General features: G+C 40.0%; 2 protein-coding genes across 4 annotated transcripts in view; one reads left to right on the plus strand and one right to left on the minus strand.

Annotated features, from left to right (window-relative positions):
- The window catches only part of tfr2 (transferrin receptor 2), a 1,009,002-nt gene that overhangs the window by 163,066 nt on the left and 827,003 nt on the right, over positions 1-18,933 (minus strand). The gene's annotated exons all lie outside the window — the stretch shown is intronic.
- dlg4b (discs, large homolog 4b (Drosophila)) overlaps positions 1-18,933 on the plus strand; it is a 75,873-nt gene that overhangs the window by 38,163 nt on the left and 18,777 nt on the right. For all 3 annotated transcript variants that reach the window (NM_214728.3, XM_087305449.1, XM_087305450.1), the window contains 10 exons: positions 3,781-3,831; positions 3,934-4,058; positions 7,936-8,105; positions 8,563-8,699; positions 9,146-9,293; positions 10,806-10,917; positions 13,466-13,622; positions 15,051-15,153; positions 15,325-15,436; positions 15,518-15,694. In NM_214728.3, coding sequence (NP_999893.1) covers positions 3,781-3,831; positions 3,934-4,058; positions 7,936-8,105; positions 8,563-8,699; positions 9,146-9,293; positions 10,806-10,917; positions 13,466-13,622; positions 15,051-15,153; positions 15,325-15,436; positions 15,518-15,694 — 1,292 coding nt within the window. The remainder of the gene's footprint in view (positions 1-3,780; positions 3,832-3,933; positions 4,059-7,935; positions 8,106-8,562; positions 8,700-9,145; positions 9,294-10,805; positions 10,918-13,465; positions 13,623-15,050; positions 15,154-15,324; positions 15,437-15,517; positions 15,695-18,933) is intronic.

Genomic DNA, 18,933 nt, shown 5'->3' on the forward strand with positions numbered 1-18,933 from the left:
ATTTGTGTGTGTGTGTGTGTGTGTGTGTGTGTGTGTGTGTGTGTGTGTGTGTCTGTGTCTGTGAGAGTGACTGTGCGTGTACATTTGTGTGTGTGTGTGTGTCTGTGTCTGTGAGAGAGACTGTGCGTGTACATTTGTGTGTGTGTGTCTGTGTCTGTGAGAGAGACTGTGCGTGTACATTTGTGTGTGTGTGTGTGTGTGTGTGTCTGTGTCTGTGTCTGTGAGAGTGACTGTGCGTGTACATTTGTGTGTGTGTGTCTGTGTCTGTGAGAGAGACTGTGCGTGTACATTTGTGTGTGTGTGTGTGTGTGTGTGTGTGTCTGTGTCTGTGAGAGTGACTGTGCGTGTACATTTGTGTGTGTGTGTGTGTGTCTGTGTCTGTGAGAGAGACTGTGCGTGTACATTTGTGTGTGTGTGTGTGTGTCTGTGTCTGTGAGAGTGACTGTGCGTGTACATTTGTGTGTGTGTGTCTGTGTCTGTTAGAGAGACTGTGCGTGTACATTTGTGTGTGTGTGTGTGTGTGTGTGTGTGTGTGTGTGTGTGTGTGTGTCTGTGTCTGTGAGAGTGACTGTGCGTGTACATTTGTGTGTGTGTGTGTGTCTGTGTCTGTGAGAGAGACTGTGCGTGTACATATGTGTGTGTGTGTCTGTGTCTGTGAGAGAGACTGTGCGTGTACATTTGTGTGTGTGTGTGTGTGTGTGTGTCTGTGTCTGTGTCTGTGAGAGTGACTGTGCGTGTACATTTGTGTGTGTGTGTCTGTGTCTGTGAGAGTGACTGTGCGTGTACATTTGTGTGTGTGTGTGTGTGTCTGTGTCTGTGAGAGTGACTGTGCGTGTACATTTGTGTGTGTGTGTGTGTGTCTGTGTCTGTGAGAGTGACTGTGCGTGTACATTTGTGTGTGTGTGTGTCTGTGTCTGTGAGAGTGACTGTGCGTGTACGCGTTTGTGTGAGATCTACGAGTTTGTCCTGTGTGTGTGTGTGTGTGACTGAGTGTGTGCGCATTTATGTGAGGCGTCTTTGAGTTTGTCGTGTGTGTATGTCTGTGAGAGTGACTGTGCGTGTACGCATTTGTGCATGTACAAGTGTGTGTGTGTGTGTGTAAGCATGTGAGATCTGTGAGTATGTCTGTCTATGTGTGTAACTGTGTGTTATCAGTGTTTGAATGCGAGATCTGAGTTTGTGTGTGTAACTGACCAAGTGTGCGTCCATCTGTGTGTGAGAAATGAGTTTGTGTGTGTGTGTCTCTCTGCATCAATTTGCGTGTGATCTGTGAGTGTGTGTGTGTGGCTGACCGAGTGTGTGTGCATTTATGTGTGAGATCTGAGTTTCTCCCTCTCTCTGTGTACGTGTGTGTGTGTGTGTGTGTGTGTGTGTGTGTGTGTGTGTGTGTGTGTGTGTGTGTGTGTGTGTAATCTCACTCTTGGACATTTGGCCTGTGATGAGGCTGAGAGGCTGACACTGTTACCATGGAAATATGAGTTGCTAAGGAAACTGGATTTTCCCAGAGGACTCAACAGCTGTTTCGATGCAGTAGTCGTGGCAACCAAAGGACACACACACACACATACTGAGCTGGGATGGTACAGTGAAGCTGTGCTCTGTCCACATGACAGATGTGAAACACACACACAAACACACACGTCAGATCTGCTGTCACAGCTGTCATTCAGTGTGTGTGTGTGTGTGTGTGTGTGTGTGAGAGAGACGGCTGCAGTCCCTCCAGCACTGTAACTCATCATATCATGTTAATTAAAGTAAGCTCCGTTACTGAAGCAGACTGGATGTTAATTAGCAGACGTGTCTCTCTCAGGTCCTGTAGGAGAGCAGTTGTGGGATTCTTCACCTTCATTATGTAAAGTCCCACTGTGTGTGTGCGTGCATGCGTGTATGTGTGTGTGTGTTGGAATGCACAGTCTTATTCAGTGTGCTGACAGGGCTGGGTGTTGTGGACCTGTATATGTTCTATAGACCAGTGGCTCTCAAAGTGGGGGTCGCAGGACAATGACAGGGGGTCGCTTGGTGGTTCATTCATTTTCTTGTCGGCTTAGTCCCTTTATTAATCCGGGGTCGCCACAGCGGAATGAACCGCCAACTTATCCAGCAAGTTTTTACGCAGCGGACGATTTAGCCTACCCAATTCACCTGTACCGCATGTCTTTGGACTGTGGGGGAAACCGGAGCACCCGGAGGAAACCCACACGAACGCAGGGAGAACATGCAAACTCCTCACAGAAACGCCAACTGAGCCGAGGTTCGAACCAGCGACCTTCTTGCTGTGAGGCAACAGCACTACCTACTGCGCCACTGCCTCACCCCACTTGGTGATTTCCAAAAGTCAAATAAATTTTATTGAACTATAGGAATTGCCTTATTTTATCCAAAATCCACAGAAGATAAAGTTAATAGTTACATTAAAAATCCAACAACATGCAAATGAAAAGCCATCAGCCTTTCAATTAATGTTCATAGGATTGGTGTGTTTAGGTTGGATTAACAACACAGCAATAGCGTCAGCTGCAGCAGATTAATTTTATAGCACCAGGTTAAACTTTCTGACACCTTTACTGGAATCATATACATTAAAAATAAATACAGACCACTAATAACATTGAGGATAATCATGGTGGCGGTCTCCAAAATTAAACCAAGAATAGACTTCTGCTGACAGCATGGCGCCCACCAGTCCCATTAGGTGAGGTGAATATTAAATTAAACATGAAAAAAATGTACAAAAGCATGCACATCACTTTAAATGGGAGCTCAGCCAAACTGCAAATAGTGCAGAAAAATATATTAAAAAATGCAGCAACACCAAAGCTCCAAAAATGGCAATGTAATAAATGCAAAAGGCTGATAAAAGGTGAGGGCATTAACGTGCCGCTTTGTTTACAGATTTAAATGCGTTCGTGAGCTTGCCATCCTCTGCTGTTTGTCGTTGCTATGGCCATCATCAGTTGTTCCTACACGTGCGGCGTTTTTTTCGCTGTGTGGATTAATACTGAATGCGAGTCATGGTTAAGAGTAGAGCAATATGCTGGTGTTTAACTGCACTGCTTTAATGCACTCCTGCATTGAGCTCTCACACACTCTGCACTCTGACTACTGACTACTACTAGATATATCCAGCTGCAGAACGGGTTTCTACCCCACTCGGGTTACTCCCGAGCACTCGCCCCCCTCTCAGCGGCGAGGGCAACTGGACAACGTGTCCCTCCTTCTCCTGGGTTTCAGCACCACTGTAATGAAGTTTACAGCCCTGCCAGGAAGAAGGAGGCGGAGAACCGACGCAGTTTTAAAATATTTATTTATAACAGAAACGGCAGCTCCTCACGGAGACTGCTGTCTAACTGAAAGCAAAAGTAAAACGATATGTCCGGGCCCGGTCCTCTCTCGGCTTCCTCTGCCATCGTTCCTCCTCTCATAGTCCAGAGCTCCTTCCGTGGGATTCGGGGCCGGTGCATGCTACAGGTGTGTTTACTTACGGGGTGGCCTCAATCCGTTCCCACGGCTCTCGGCCCCGCCCCCTCGCCACACACACATATGATGGTGTTTTTATAATTTAGACGAGTCATAAACCTACATTCAGCACCTTTAAATGTTTATTATTTGACATTCCAATAGGCACACAAAATAGGTGGACGGAAACTCAGCTGCTGACAGTCCTTCACTGATTAAACATGATCTGAATAAAGATGATGGAGGAGGATTTCTCAGTCCAGGTGGTTGACTCTGACTCTCTCTCTCTCTCTCTCTCTCTCTCTCTCTCTCTCTCTCTCTCAGATGAACGGTATGGACGGAGATGTTGAATATGAGGAGATCACGCTGGAGAGGGTATGACACTTTTCTACTTCTAAGCTCAAATGTGTCATATCACAGCACTTCTGCATGAACGTGTGTGTGTGTGTGTGTGTGTGTGTGTGTGTGTGTGTATAGGGGAACTCTGGGCTGGGCTTCAGTATCGCCGGAGGGACTGATAACCCTCATATAGGAGACGATCCCAGTATCTTCATCACTAAGATCATACCAGGAGGAGCTGCGGCACAGGACGGACGACTCAGGTACACAATCACACACACACACACACTCTAATGCAGTGTTTCTCAACTGGTGGGCCGCGACCGTTTTCAGTGGGTCGCAGAGTGTGTGGTCAAAAAAACAACAAAAGTTTAATTTTTAACTTATTTTGACTTTTATTTTGAAATGCGTGCACGACAACCCTACCATTTGACATATGAAATTTCATTTAATTATAGCAACAAATAAGTCAAAGCGCAAGTACAAGCTCGAATGAGTAAAGTATGGATTTACATATATTGACGACAAAAAAAAAGACATAAAGCTTCAGTGTGTTATAAGTAGTGAGGTGCTCTCACAAGAAAGCACGAAACCTTCTAAATTAAAACGACATTTTTTTTTTAATAATTATATTTATTGGATTTTCACTATAATACAGACATAACAACAATTCTTCAAAAGATACTCACACAACAACAACAAAAATAATGACAACACAGAACAATGTAAAAGGAAAAAAATAAATTAATTAATTAAATAAATGAAAAAAAATTAAATAAAAAAAAGGCTCAGATTAACTATAAAACAGCACTACCCCACATGAAACAGATCGTAAAAAAGGGATAATAATAACATTGTATGTTTTTCAGAAAACAATAGTTACAATATTCCTTTCAGCATGATAGGGCAAAGACTAGGTTCCAAATAGTCCAAGTATGGAGTCCAAACTTTGAAAAAATGTTCTGTTTTTTTGTGTAACACATGGGTAAGATGTTCCAGAGGAATCAACTCAAAAATTATCTTGTGCCAACCTTTAAGTGATGGAGATTTATCACTAATCCAATTAAGCAAAATATTTTTTCTGGCAGCAAAAGTCAGTATATTATACAATTTCTTATTAGCCGATGAAAGAATGTGTCCATTAGGTATACCCAAAATCAACAAAACTGGGTCTAAATCCAATGGCATGTTAAAGATCTTTTCCATTTCCCCCAGCACCAAGGACCAGAATCTTTGTAGTTTGTTACATGACCACATACAATGTGTTAAAGTACCTACATCTATTTCACATTTTAAACACATAGGTGAATTAGAAGGATTAAATAGATGTCTGCGGTTAGGGGAGATATGAAGTCTGTGTATTATTTTATATTGTATTTCTTTTGTACGTGTACAAACAGATATTTCTTAGCATTAGACCAAATATCATGCCATGATTCCTCATCAATATTAGTAACCAACTCCTTCTCCCATTTGGTTTTAATTCTCTGTATGTCAGGGGATGGGATTGAGCATACAGACGCATAAAATCGACCCACAGAAATCTTTCCTGATGATAAAAATAATAACCTCTCAATAGAAGATATCTCACAATTTTTAACAAGTGTTGTGCTGTTAGTGATGTAATGTCTCAATTGAAGAAAACGAAAAAATTTTTTGACTAACTGGTATTTCTGAGCTAATTCTGTGAACGACATTAGTTTGTTGTCTGAGAACATGTCCCCAAGCCCTACAATTCCCGAATTACACCAGCGTTTAAAACCATCATCTAGAATTCCTGGAGTGAAATCGGGATTATCTAGAATTGGGGTAAAGAAAGAAGTCAATTTAGATCTTCCTTCAAGCCTTAAAACGACGTTTAGAAACCAAACATTATTAACTGTTTAGTTCATGGTACCTGACCCTTTCCTTACCCTAACCACTGCTTACAGTATTTGCTGCTTTTACTCTGTAATTTGATGCATTAAATATAGTTTATTTGTAAGTCTTGGTGATTTTCTTATGATTTATCTGTCACCACTTGTGTATGTTAACAAATAAATACAAATTAATTATAATTCCTAAAATTGTATTATAGTTCCTAAAAATTTGGGTTGCGGCTTGATGACCATGTAAAAATGTGGGTCCCATGGCCAAACCAGTTGAGAACCCCTGCTCTAATGTACACACATACTAACTTAAATGTACAAATACACACACACACACACACACTCACAAGCACACAAACATACATGCAAATATAAATAGATTACACGAGCTGGATTCACTGGTCAGATGTGCTAGAAACACACACTGGGGACACCTGCTGGTTACAGTGAGTGATGCTGAAAGCAAAGCATTGGCTAAAGATCAACGTTGTTGTGATTTGTCAGTGTGGACCAGAGCCGGCCCAAAGCATAAGCGAGCTAAGCGGCTGCTTAGGGCCTCATGGCCACCAGGGGGCCCCCAAGAGTGCATGAAATTACTAACTTTCGTTTTTGTTTTAGTTTGTTGGAGAGTTTGGTTATAGATTATGAGTGGGGGAAATATATCAATATGCTCTGGCGCCAAGAATCGATATTTATCTAAATGTACAAAAGATCTGAATTAATTAATCTAAACTGACTGCAGCCATTTACCGCTGTGACTGCAGTACACCCAGCTGCCACTAGGTGGCTCTTCCCGTAATGGTGGATCAACAATACATCAGAGACGCACCAGCCTTTTTAACCACTGACAGATGAGCGATTGCAATTGTGAAACTTCATACAGGAATATGGGCTCACACTATTTAATTCTGCCAAAATATATTAAGATATCAATAGGACAAGAACACATAATTTGAAGGGTTTTTACTTTATTTAACCCTTGCAGACCTTTGCAAAGTCTTGTAGATTGTATTTTTGCTGAAAATATTAGATAAATTAAAAAGAAAAACTTAAAAATAAGGCTCTTTTTAAATAGATGAGTAAATAACTAATGTTCTCCACTGCTGGAGGCATTATAAGTGCTCAGAGGAGTCTGTGCTCACCTTTCTGAGCATTCCAATCAGTTACTGTTCTTGAAGAAAATATATTAATTTAGTGGCAATGCAAAATTTTGCATGATTAAAAATAAACCAGGGCTATGCATAAAATACATCAAATAGGTTGGCCAATTTGTTATAAATGTCTTCAGTTTACAGAAAACTAGAAAGCAATAAATTGCTATTTTAACTGTTTTCTAACATGCACAGTTGAAGTCAGAATTGTTAGCCCCCCTGTTTATTTTTTCCCTAATTTCTGTTTAACAGAGAAAAGCTTTTTTAACACATTTGTAAACATAATCGTGTTCATAACTCATCTCTAATAACTGAATTATTTTATTTTTGTCATGATGACAGTAAATAATATTTGACTAGATATTCTTCAAGACACTTCTATACAGCTTAATTTAGAGATGAGTCCTCTATCTCTGCATTTTTCAGCTTGTTGAACAGTTGTGTGCTTTTATACACAGTTGCAATACTATAAACATGTGCTTTTAATGAAAGAAGTGCATCTTATAACTTTTTGAAGCATTTTTTACTCTTTATTTGCAAAAATTTTAATATATCATGGTTGGTTTTCTTGTGATCAAATTTCACAGCCATGTACTGTGAATCATTGACAGTTGGTAAATACTGCAAAAATTCTTTCCTTTTTATTGTTGTTGTCTTTTTTCTAGTCCAAATATGTAAAAAATCTTAAAGAATAAACTTTTTCTAGACAGATTTTCTGTGGAAAACGCTTCTTGATTTAATTTGATTTTGATTTAAAGTGATTTTTTTTAGATATTTTAACTAGAAAATACAAAAAGTATTTGTAAGAAATAAAGCATATTTTATAATGTAAGCAACACAGCTACAGCAAATAAAATTGATAACGCGTGGTTTAAATTTAAAGTGTGCAAATAATCAAGGATTAACGATAATTTATTATATTGTCTGCACCAAGGGGGCCCCAAATAAAATTCTGCTTAGGGCCCCCTAAAGGCTTGGGCCGGCCCTGGTGTGGACACAATAATAGGTGTTGTTAAATTCACAGTTATCACTCTTGGTGTGTGAATGTGTTTAGTGAAGCAGTGGAAATGATGTCATTGCTCCTGATGGTTAAGAGTGGTCTGGTTTTGGATGTGTTTCAGAGTGAACGACAGCATTCTGTTCGTCAATGACGTGGATGTGCGGGAAGTCACACACAGCTTTGCGGTGGAGGCGCTGAAGGAAGCAGGACCGATCGTCCGGCTGTACGTGCTGCGCCACAAACCATCAGCAGAGAAAATCACTGAGCTCAAGCTCATCAAAGGCCCTAAAGGTGTGTGTGTGTGTGTGTGTGTGTGTGTGTGTGTGTGTGTGTGTGTGTGTGTGTGTGTGTGTGTGAGAGAGAGAGAGAGAGAGAGAGCGTGAGAGAGATAGAGATTGTGTGTGTGTGTGTAAGGGAAAGAGAGTGTGTGCTATGTGTGTGAGTATGCAAATATCTGTGTGTATTTAAATGATATTGTATGACTGTGTGTGGTCTGTGATTTGTGTAAGTGTGTGTATTTGTGTTTGTGTGTACAAGTGCAAGTGCCTTTATGTGCATGAGTGAGTGTGTGTTCAATTGTGTATATGTGTATAAGGGATTGTGTGTCTTATTGAGTATCGGTGTGAGTCTGTGATTGTGTGTGTGTGTTTTAGTGTCTATGTGTATGTGCTTGTGTTTGTGTGTGCATATGTGATGTGTGTGGGCGGGGCTAATGCATTGGGCTGTTCTGATTGGCTGCTGTGTGTAGGTCTGGGCTTCAGTATTGCGGGTGGTGTGGGGAACCAGCACGTGCCCGGAGACAACAGCATCTACGTCACCAAGATCATCGAGGGCGGAGCTGCACATAAAGACGGACGGCTGCAGATCGGAGACAAGATCCTCGCTGTGAGTCTATAAAAATAGAGTCATTTGTGATCCTTAATCTATTACATTTCCAAAGTGACCTCCCCAACACTGTGTAGATATTATTATTATGATTATCTGAATGTTTTGTGGGCGTCACGGTGGCTGTGGTCAGCACTGTGGCCTCACAGCAAGAAGGTCGCTGATTGGAGTCCCGGCAGGGTCAGTTGGCGTTTCAGTGTGAAGTTTGCATGTTCTCCCCGTGTTGGCGTGGGTTTCCGCCTGGTGTACACTAAATTGGCTGTATGAGTGTGTGTGTGAATGAGTGTGTATGGGTGTTTCCCAGTGTTGGGTTGCAGCTGGAAGGGCATTCACTGCGTAATGATATGCTGGATAAGTTGGCGGTTCATTCCACTGTGGTGACCCCAGATTAATAAAGGGACTAAGCCGAAAAGAAACTGTATGTCTGAATGTGTTGTGTGTTGCAGGTGAACAACATGTATCTGGAGGAGGTGATGCATGAAGACGCTGTAGCGGCGCTGAAGAACACTGGAGACGTGGTGTTTCTGAGAGTCGCCAAAACACTCCATCAGCATCATCATCAGGACGCCTACAACCCTCCTGACATCACCAGCTGTGAGCGCATGCACGCACACACACACACAAACACTCACACACACTGATAGCCACACACACACACACTGATACCCACACACACTGATACCCACACACACTTCCCATAATAATCACACACTGGCGCTGATAAACACACACACACACACACACACACACACACACACAGATATATACACCCACTCATACTGATACACACACACACCCTCCCACTAATAATTACACACACTCGCACTGATACACACACACAAACACACATATATACACCCACTTGCACTGATATACACACACACACACACAAACACACATATATACACCCACTTCCACTGATACACACACATAACACACTTACACAAACACAAAGATGCACTGAAACGCACACTTACACCGATCCACACACTCACGCTGATATACACACACACACACACACACACACATATATATATACACCCACTTGCACTGATACACACACTTACACAAACACACAGATACACTGAAACGCACACTTATAATGATACACACACACAAACACACATAAACACCCACACACACTGATACACACAGACTCGCACTGATATATACACACACTATACTACACACACATATATACACCCACTCACACTGATGCAAATACACACTCACACTGATACACACACACTAATACACACACACTCATAAACACACACTCCTACTGTTAATCACACACACATATACACACACCCACACACACTGATACACATAGACTCGCACTGATATATACACACACTATACTACACACACATATATACACCCACTCACACTGATGCAAATACACACTCACACTGATACACACACACTAATACACACACACACACTCATAAACACACACTCCTACTGTTAATCACACACTAACACACACACACACACTCATATACACACACACACACTGATGCACATACACTGTTACACACACACACACACACACTAATACACATACATACACTGAAACACACACCCTCCCACTGATAACCACACACACTATAATACCCACAGATACACCCAGACACTGATACAAACACTCATACATGCACACACACACTCCCAATCATAATCACACACACTCACACTGATATACACACGCACACACATCCTGCCACTAATAATCACACACACTCACACTGATATATACACACACAAACACACACACACACACACACACACACATATATATATATATATATATATATATATATATATATATACACACACACACACAAACACACACACAAACACAACCTTACACTCATATACACACACTGACACCCACACACATACACACACTTGCACTGATATATATATACACACACTATACTACTCACACTGATGCGAACACATACACTGACACACTCACTGATACACACACACACACACACACACTGAAACACACTCCCACTGTTAATCACACACTAATACACACACACGCACATACATGATGGAAGCACAGTAAATATTGTGATCGTGTGTGTGTGTTTTCAGCATATTCTCCTCATATGGACATGTCTGATTACCCGCAAGCCCTCAGTCCCTCGTCTCCGCGCCGTTACTCCCCCATCCCTAAGGGCCTGTTTCTGGACGACGACATTTCCAGGTCACACACACACATGATTTTGTAGATATGCAAATGAGCTCATATCATTAACATGCAACATTAACATTGCATACAAACATGCTGCTGTCTACAGGCGTTAAATTAATTCATGTGATTATATATTAATATTAAGTCTGGCCTAATTCAACTCAGTCTAACTAGCAGCCAATCACGGATGACCTTTACACTTACTAGCCACGCCTAACAAGCACTAAAAACATCCTAGCAACTGTCCCATAGACAGCTGTTCTAACACATGCTAACAATTCTAACATGCTACTTACATGCTAATCTAGAAATATGCTAGTAACATTTTAGTCACATGCTAATGCTAATTTGCTAATTTGTGCTAACAACATGCTAATTCATGCTAACAACATGGTAATTCATGGTAACATGAATCACATAGTAACAACATGTAATTTAATGCCATAAACATGCTAGTTGTATGCTAATTCATACTCTATTCGTGCTAACGGCATTATAATTTATGTTACAAACATACTGAAAACATGCTATTTTATGTTTGAATGATGCTAACAACATAATTTATGTTAGAAACATGCTAAATCATGTTGGAATCATGTTAAGAACATGGTAATTTATACTAGAAACATGTTAACAACATGCTAATTTTGTTAAAATTATGCTAGCAAACATCCTAATTAATACTAGATTCGTGTTAACATGCTCATTCATGTTAGAAACACGCTAACAACATGCTAATTCATGCTAGAATCATGCTAACAACATGTTAATTTATGTTAGAGACATGCTAGAAAAATGCTAATTTATGTTGGAATCATGTTAAGAACATGCTAATTCATACTAGAATCATGCTAACAACATTACATTTGTGCAAGAAGTATAACAAAATGCTAATTCATGCTAGATTCATGGTAATTTATGTTAAATTCATGTTAAAGACATGCAAATTCATGTTGGACTCATTCTAACAAGATTCTAACCATTCTAATCTAGAAATATGCTAGTAACATTTTAGTCACATGCTAATGCTTATTTGCTAATTTGTGCTAAAAACATGCTAATTCATGCTAGAGTCATGGTAACAACATGCAAATTAATGTTGTAATCATGCTAACAACATGCTAATACATTTTAGAAACACATTACCAACATGCTAATTCATGCTATAGCCATGCTAGTTGCATGCTAATGCTAGAATCATGTTAACAATATTCTAATTAATGTTGGAATTGTGTTAAAACATACTAATTCATGCTAGAAACATGCTAACAACATTGTAATTTGTGTTGGAATAAAGTTGATTACATGCTAATCCCTGTTAGAAACTTGCTTATATGCTAATTCAAGCTAGAGTCATGCTAGTTGCATGCCAATTCATACTAGAATCATGCTAACAACATGTTAATTCATGCTAGAAACATTTTAACAACATGTTAATTTGTTAAAACAAGCTAGATACGTTAATTTATGTTGGAATCATGCTAACAACATGGCGATTTATGCTAGAATCATACTAATAGTGTCAACTTTGTGCTAGAATTGATATCAACATGCTAATTTATGCTAGATTAATGCTAACAACATTCTTATTCATGTTAAAATCATGTTAAAAGAAGGCAAATTCATGTTAGAATCATTCTAACAACATGCTAATCAATGTAAGAAGCATGCCTCCAACATGCTAATTCATGCTAGAATCGTGCTAACAACATGTTAATCCTTGCTATAATCATGCTAGTTATATGCCAATTAGTACTTGAATCATGCTAACAACATGTTCATTTATGTTAGAAACATGCTAATTTATGTTGGAATCGTGTTAAGAACATGCTACTTCATGCTAGAATCATGCTAACAACATGTTAATCCTTGCTATAATCATGCTAGTTATATGCTAATTAATGCTTGAATCATGCTACCAACATGCTAATTCATGTTAGACCCATGTTAAAAACATGCAAATTCATGTTGGATTCATTCTACAACATGCTAATCAATGTAAGAAGCATTAATTTGTGCTAGAAACATGTTAATTTGTGGTAGAATAATGCTAGTTTCATAATAATTCAAACTAGAATCATGCTAACATGCTACTTTATGTAATGAATAACATGCTAGAATTATGCTAAATCATGTAGGAATGTTGCGAACAACATGGTAATTCATGCTAGAAACTTGCTAGCAACATGTTAATTTATGCTAGAAAAATGGTAACAACATGCTAATTCATGCTAATAACATGCTAATTTGTTAGAATCATGCTAATTCATGCTTAAATCATGCTATTACTGATCACAGACCCGTGGATCATCTTTAAAGCTGTTTACTGACTTGCTTCAGTCTTTAGAGTGCTTGCATTGTTGACTGCAGGGATCTTAAACATTCTTTATCAACTTGAAACCTTTTCAAACTAAATAAGCTACTTCCAACAGGCTTTCTCAAGCCACCATAAAGTTTGTCCTCAATCTTTAATATCTACTTATTTATTAATATTAAGCATATGCTTCTTCCTAATCCTCTTCAAACTTGTATACGTTAAAATTGTGTGTGTGTGTTTCAGGGAGCCGCGGCGTGTGGTGATCCACAGAGGCTCTACAGGTCTGGGCTTTAATATCGTGGGTGGAGAAGATGGAGAGGGAATCTTCATCTCCTTCATACTGGCTGGAGGAGCTGCTGATCTGAGCGGAGAGCTGAGGAAAGGAGACCAGATACTGAGTGTACGACAAACACACATGAACACACACATACATGAACACACACACACACACACACACATATACATGACTGCAGATACATATGCACCCAGACGCATGCACACACATATACATGCATGCACATACACACACAAACGCACGCACACATATACATGCATGCACACACACACAAACACACATACACCCACACATATACATGCATGCATACACATACAAACACACACATATACACACTCAAACATGCACATGCACACACCTACCCAGACACCTGCACACACACACACATACAAACACACACATATACACACTCAAACATGCACATGCACACACCTACCCAGACACCTGCACACACACACACATACAAACACACACATATACACACTCAAATATACATACACATACAAACACACACAAACAAACACACACACGCACACACAAATGCATGGAAGCAAACACACATGAACACACACATACACACACTCAAACATGCACACACATACACGGACACATGCACACACACATACATGCGCACATACGCACACACACACACACACACACACACACACACACACATGTATGCATGCATGTACACACATACGAACACACACTCATACATGCACACGGACACATGCGCACACATATACATGCATGCACGCGCACACATATACACACATATACACACCCACACATATACACACTTAAACATGCACACGCACACACCTACCCAGACACATGCACACACACACACACATACATACAGTACAAACACAAACATATACATGCATTCATACACATACAAACACACAAACACACACACACTCATGCATGCAAACAAATACACATGAACACACACATACACACTCAAACACACAAACATACACGGACACATGCACACACACATACGTGCACACACACACACACACACATATGCATGCATGCATGTACACACATAAGAACACTCACTAATACATGCACACGGACACATGCGCACACATATACATGCATGCACACAAACACACATATATACTCACTCAAACATGCACACACATACACACACACATGCGCGCACACACACACACACACACACACACACACACACAAACATAGACATTCATGCACAACCACACACACACACACATACATGTATGCATATACACACAAACACACACATATACACACAAACATGCACGCAAACACGCACACACTCATGAACACACACACACAAAGGGCACACACATACACGGACATATGCGCAAACACACTTATACATGCATGCACACAAAAACACACATATACATGCGTACACACACACACACAACATACATGCATGCACACACATGAACACACACTCAAACATACGCGAAAACACACTCAAACATGTGCACACACACACTGTTCCTCCAGCAGTGCTGTAATGTTGTTTGATTGCAGGTGAACGGTGTAGATCTGCGTCACGCCACTCATGAACAGGCCGCGGCGGCACTGAAGAACGCAGGACAGACGGTCACCATCATCACACAGTACAGACCTGAAGGTGACACACACACACACACACACACACACACACATCGATCTGAGACAACAGCTGTGTTTCCATCTAAAGATTCTAAAGATGCAAATGAGATTCATGCACTAAACTGCAATAATGCGTAAAATATAGCTACTGACACCGTGTGTGTGTGTGTGCATGTGTGTGTGTGTTCAGAATACAGCAGGTTCGAGGCCAAGATCCATGACCTGCGGGAGCAGCTGATGAACAGCAGTTTAGTGTCTGCAGCGGCTTCATTACGGAGCGGAAAGAGAAGCTTCTTCATCAGGTATATTTTCACACACACACACACACACACATTTTGAAGACTCACTGACATCTCTCTGTGTCTGTGTGTGTGTGTCTGCAGGGCTCTGTTTGACTATGATAAGACGGCAGACGGTGGTTTTCTGTCGCAGGCCGTGAGCTTCAGGTTCGGGGATGTTCTGCAGGTCTTTGACTGCAGTGATGAGGAATGGTGGCAGGCCGGAAAACTGGCTCCACACGGAGAACTGGAGGAGACCGGCTACATTCCCAGCAAGAGGAGGTACATACATGTGTGTGTTGGATATCTACATAGTAGATATGTGCTTTAGCTATGTAAAAAAATCTATAGAAAAGTTTTACATGCTCACATTACTCCAGAATATACAGTTACAGAATTGTTCGCCTTCCTATGAATTAAATATTTCCCAAATGATGTTGAACAGATTCAGGAAATGTTCACAGTATTTCCTCTAATATTTGTTCTTCTAGAGAAAGTCTTATTTGTTTTATTTCGGCTAGAATAAAAGCAGTTTTTAATTGTTTTAAACGCATTTTAGGTTAATATTATTAGCCCCCTTCAGCAATATTAGTTTTGGATTGTCTCCAGAACAAACCACTGTTATACAATGACTTGCCTAATTACCTTAACTTTACCCTAGTTACCCTAGTAAAGCCTTTAAATGTCACTTTAAGCTGTATAGAAGTGTCTTGAAGAATATCTAGTCTAATATTATTTACTGTCATCATGACAAAGAGAAAATTAATCAGTTATTAGAGATGAGTTATTAACACTATTATGATTAGAAATGCAACCCAGGCTCATTCTGAAAACGTAATCCCATGGACGTTTCTGACGTTCATGGACGTTTTGTTTTCCAGAACCCGCGAGAAGCTGCTGTGTGCAGTTTTTCGTATCTCAAATGTCTCTCGTGAGTGCCGTTCGCACCCGTGCTGTTCACCTATGAGAGGCCACTGTCTGACTGGCTGAATGATTGACTGTGCGACTGGCCAATCAGCTGACCCACCCTCCTCCTTCCCTGAACCCAACTAATTTTACCGTTTGACCCGCCCACCCGCTTACTTACCTAAACCCAACCAACAATTTACAAAAGCCGTCCAGAAAAAGTAAAGCTGTCGTCTGATTTTTTTACCACGTTTTCGGAACTCGTTTTCGAAACTCGTTCACTTTATTTTTTGGATTCTGTTTTTGTCTTACTTAATTTCTGGAACCGCTCTTCCCCGGACTCGAACCCGGTCATCGTGGTCAACTCCTCTATGGATCTCAAGTCTGCCTATGTACACAATAAACTGACTGGACAAACTGTTTGCAGCGGGAAAGCCCTCCACACGGAGATAAGCGGTCACCTGGTAAGCGTGAAAGGGAATAGCGTAACACCACCCCGTAGCGTTCACTTAAAAAAATGAAATGCAGCCATACGTGCCTCCCGGGATGTATTTTGCAGTCTCCAGAAATGTCCACGGGACTACGTTTTCAGAATGAGCCTGGGTTGTAGAAATGTGTTGAAGAAATCTGCTCTCCGCTAAACAGAAATTAAGGAAAAAATAAGGAGGGTGAATAATTCTGGCTTCCTCTGTATGGCTACAATCAGAAGCTCTATATTGACCATATTTGGAATGGTCATGAATATTAATGAGCTCTGCAGGTTCTGTACTCTGAAATAAACGTGCAATTTTATAATACTCCATTTGACAAAAACATGTGAAGAGTTTAGATGCAGAAACCTCTGAATGCCACTTGATATTTTCCTCCAAAATTAGTATAGTTACTAATACTAATAATAGTTTTTCTCCAACTATTATGTGTAGGCTTAGAAATTTTACTTTTATATTCTTGAATAAGTTCTTTTCATTGCCTTTAAAATGAAATACTTTAAAGGTCACCTAGGTTACCCCTTTTTTTTAAACTGACTGGACAAACTTTTTGCAGCGGGAAAGCCCTCCACACGGAGGTAAGCAGTCACCTGGTAAGCGTTATAGGGAACAGTATGATACGACCCCGTAGCGTTCACTTAAAAAAATGAAATGCAGCCATACGTACCTCCCGGGACGTATTTCGCAGTCTCCAGAAACCTCCATGGGACTACGTTTTCAGAATGAGCCTGGGTTGTAGAAATGTGTTGAAGAACTCTGCTCTCCCCTAAACAGAAATTAAGGAAAAAATAAGGAGGGTGAATAATTCTGGCTTCCTCTTTATGGCTACAATCAGAAGCTCTATATTGACCATATTTGGAATGGTCATGAATATTAATGAGCTCTGCAGGTTCTGTACTCTGAAATAAACGTGCAATATAATCATACTCCATTTAACAAAAAAACATGTGAAGAGTTTAGATGCAAAAACCTCTGAATGCCACTTGATATTTTCCTCCTAAATTAGTATTTTTCTCTGACTATTGTGTGTAGGCTTAGAAATTTTACTTTTATAGTCTTGAATAAGTTCTTTTCATTGCCTTTAAAATGAAATACTTTAAAGCAGGGGTTCTCAACTGGTTTGGCCATGGGACCCACATTTTCACATGGTCGTTAAGCCGCGACCCAAATTTTTAGGAATTATAATAAGATTTTAGGAATTATAATTCATTTGTATTTAATTGTTAACATACACAACTAGTGACAGATAAATTATGAGAAAATCACCAAGACTTACAAATAAACAATATTTTACTGCTGTCATTTAACAAAATGTATCAAATTATAGAAATATTACAGAGTAAAAATGTCAAATACTGTAAACAGTGGTTAGTGTTAGGAAAAGTTAAGTTACCGTTAACTAAACTGAACTGTTTATAAAACATTAACACTGATCTGGTTGAACTGAACAGAAACCTGCAAACTGAAGTAAAATTATTAAAATAATCATAACCATTTTATAATAATCAGCAGTTATTTGCTGTTCTGCTGTTGTGTGGGCTTTCCTGACCTTTGCTACACGGTGAGCACAGTAAGATGTACTTGTACTTGTTTTGAACATGAATATGTTCGGCACTTTTGTGATGCCCTCAGCTATTAGAGTCGTCTTAGAAAATAGTCCACAGGTTTTTCCTTGCAACTGGGATGTTTGGTTTCTAAATGTCGTTTTAATTTAGGTTTCATTTCTCTCGTGAAAGCACCTCACTACATATGACACACTGAGCTTTTAAACCTTTTTGTCATCAAAATATGTAAATCCACACTTTACATATTCGGGGTCGTACTTGCGCTGGAATTTCACATGTCAAAAGGGTATATGCGGAGCTAACGTTAGTGTGGTTCCCATACTGATAAACTTCCGGTGACCTGTTATTGTGAACTTTTTTCCCATTTTATACGGTTCCTTTTACAGCATCGATGTTGTAATATCATTAAAATACATTCATTTAGTTGCTCAAGCGTAAAACGAGACAAAAAGCCGTTTACTCGCACGCGCCAGTCAGAATCTGTGGGCTAGCGCAGAAGCTCCATTAAATATACTGGGGTAAAATAAATGCTCATATTATAAAGACATGGCGGGGGGAAATG

Source organism: Danio rerio, chromosome 23, assembly GCF_052040795.2.
Source record: "Danio rerio strain M-AB ecotype USA chromosome 23, GRCz13ab, whole genome shotgun sequence".
NCBI lineage: Eukaryota > Metazoa > Chordata > Actinopteri > Cypriniformes > Danionidae > Danio > Danio rerio.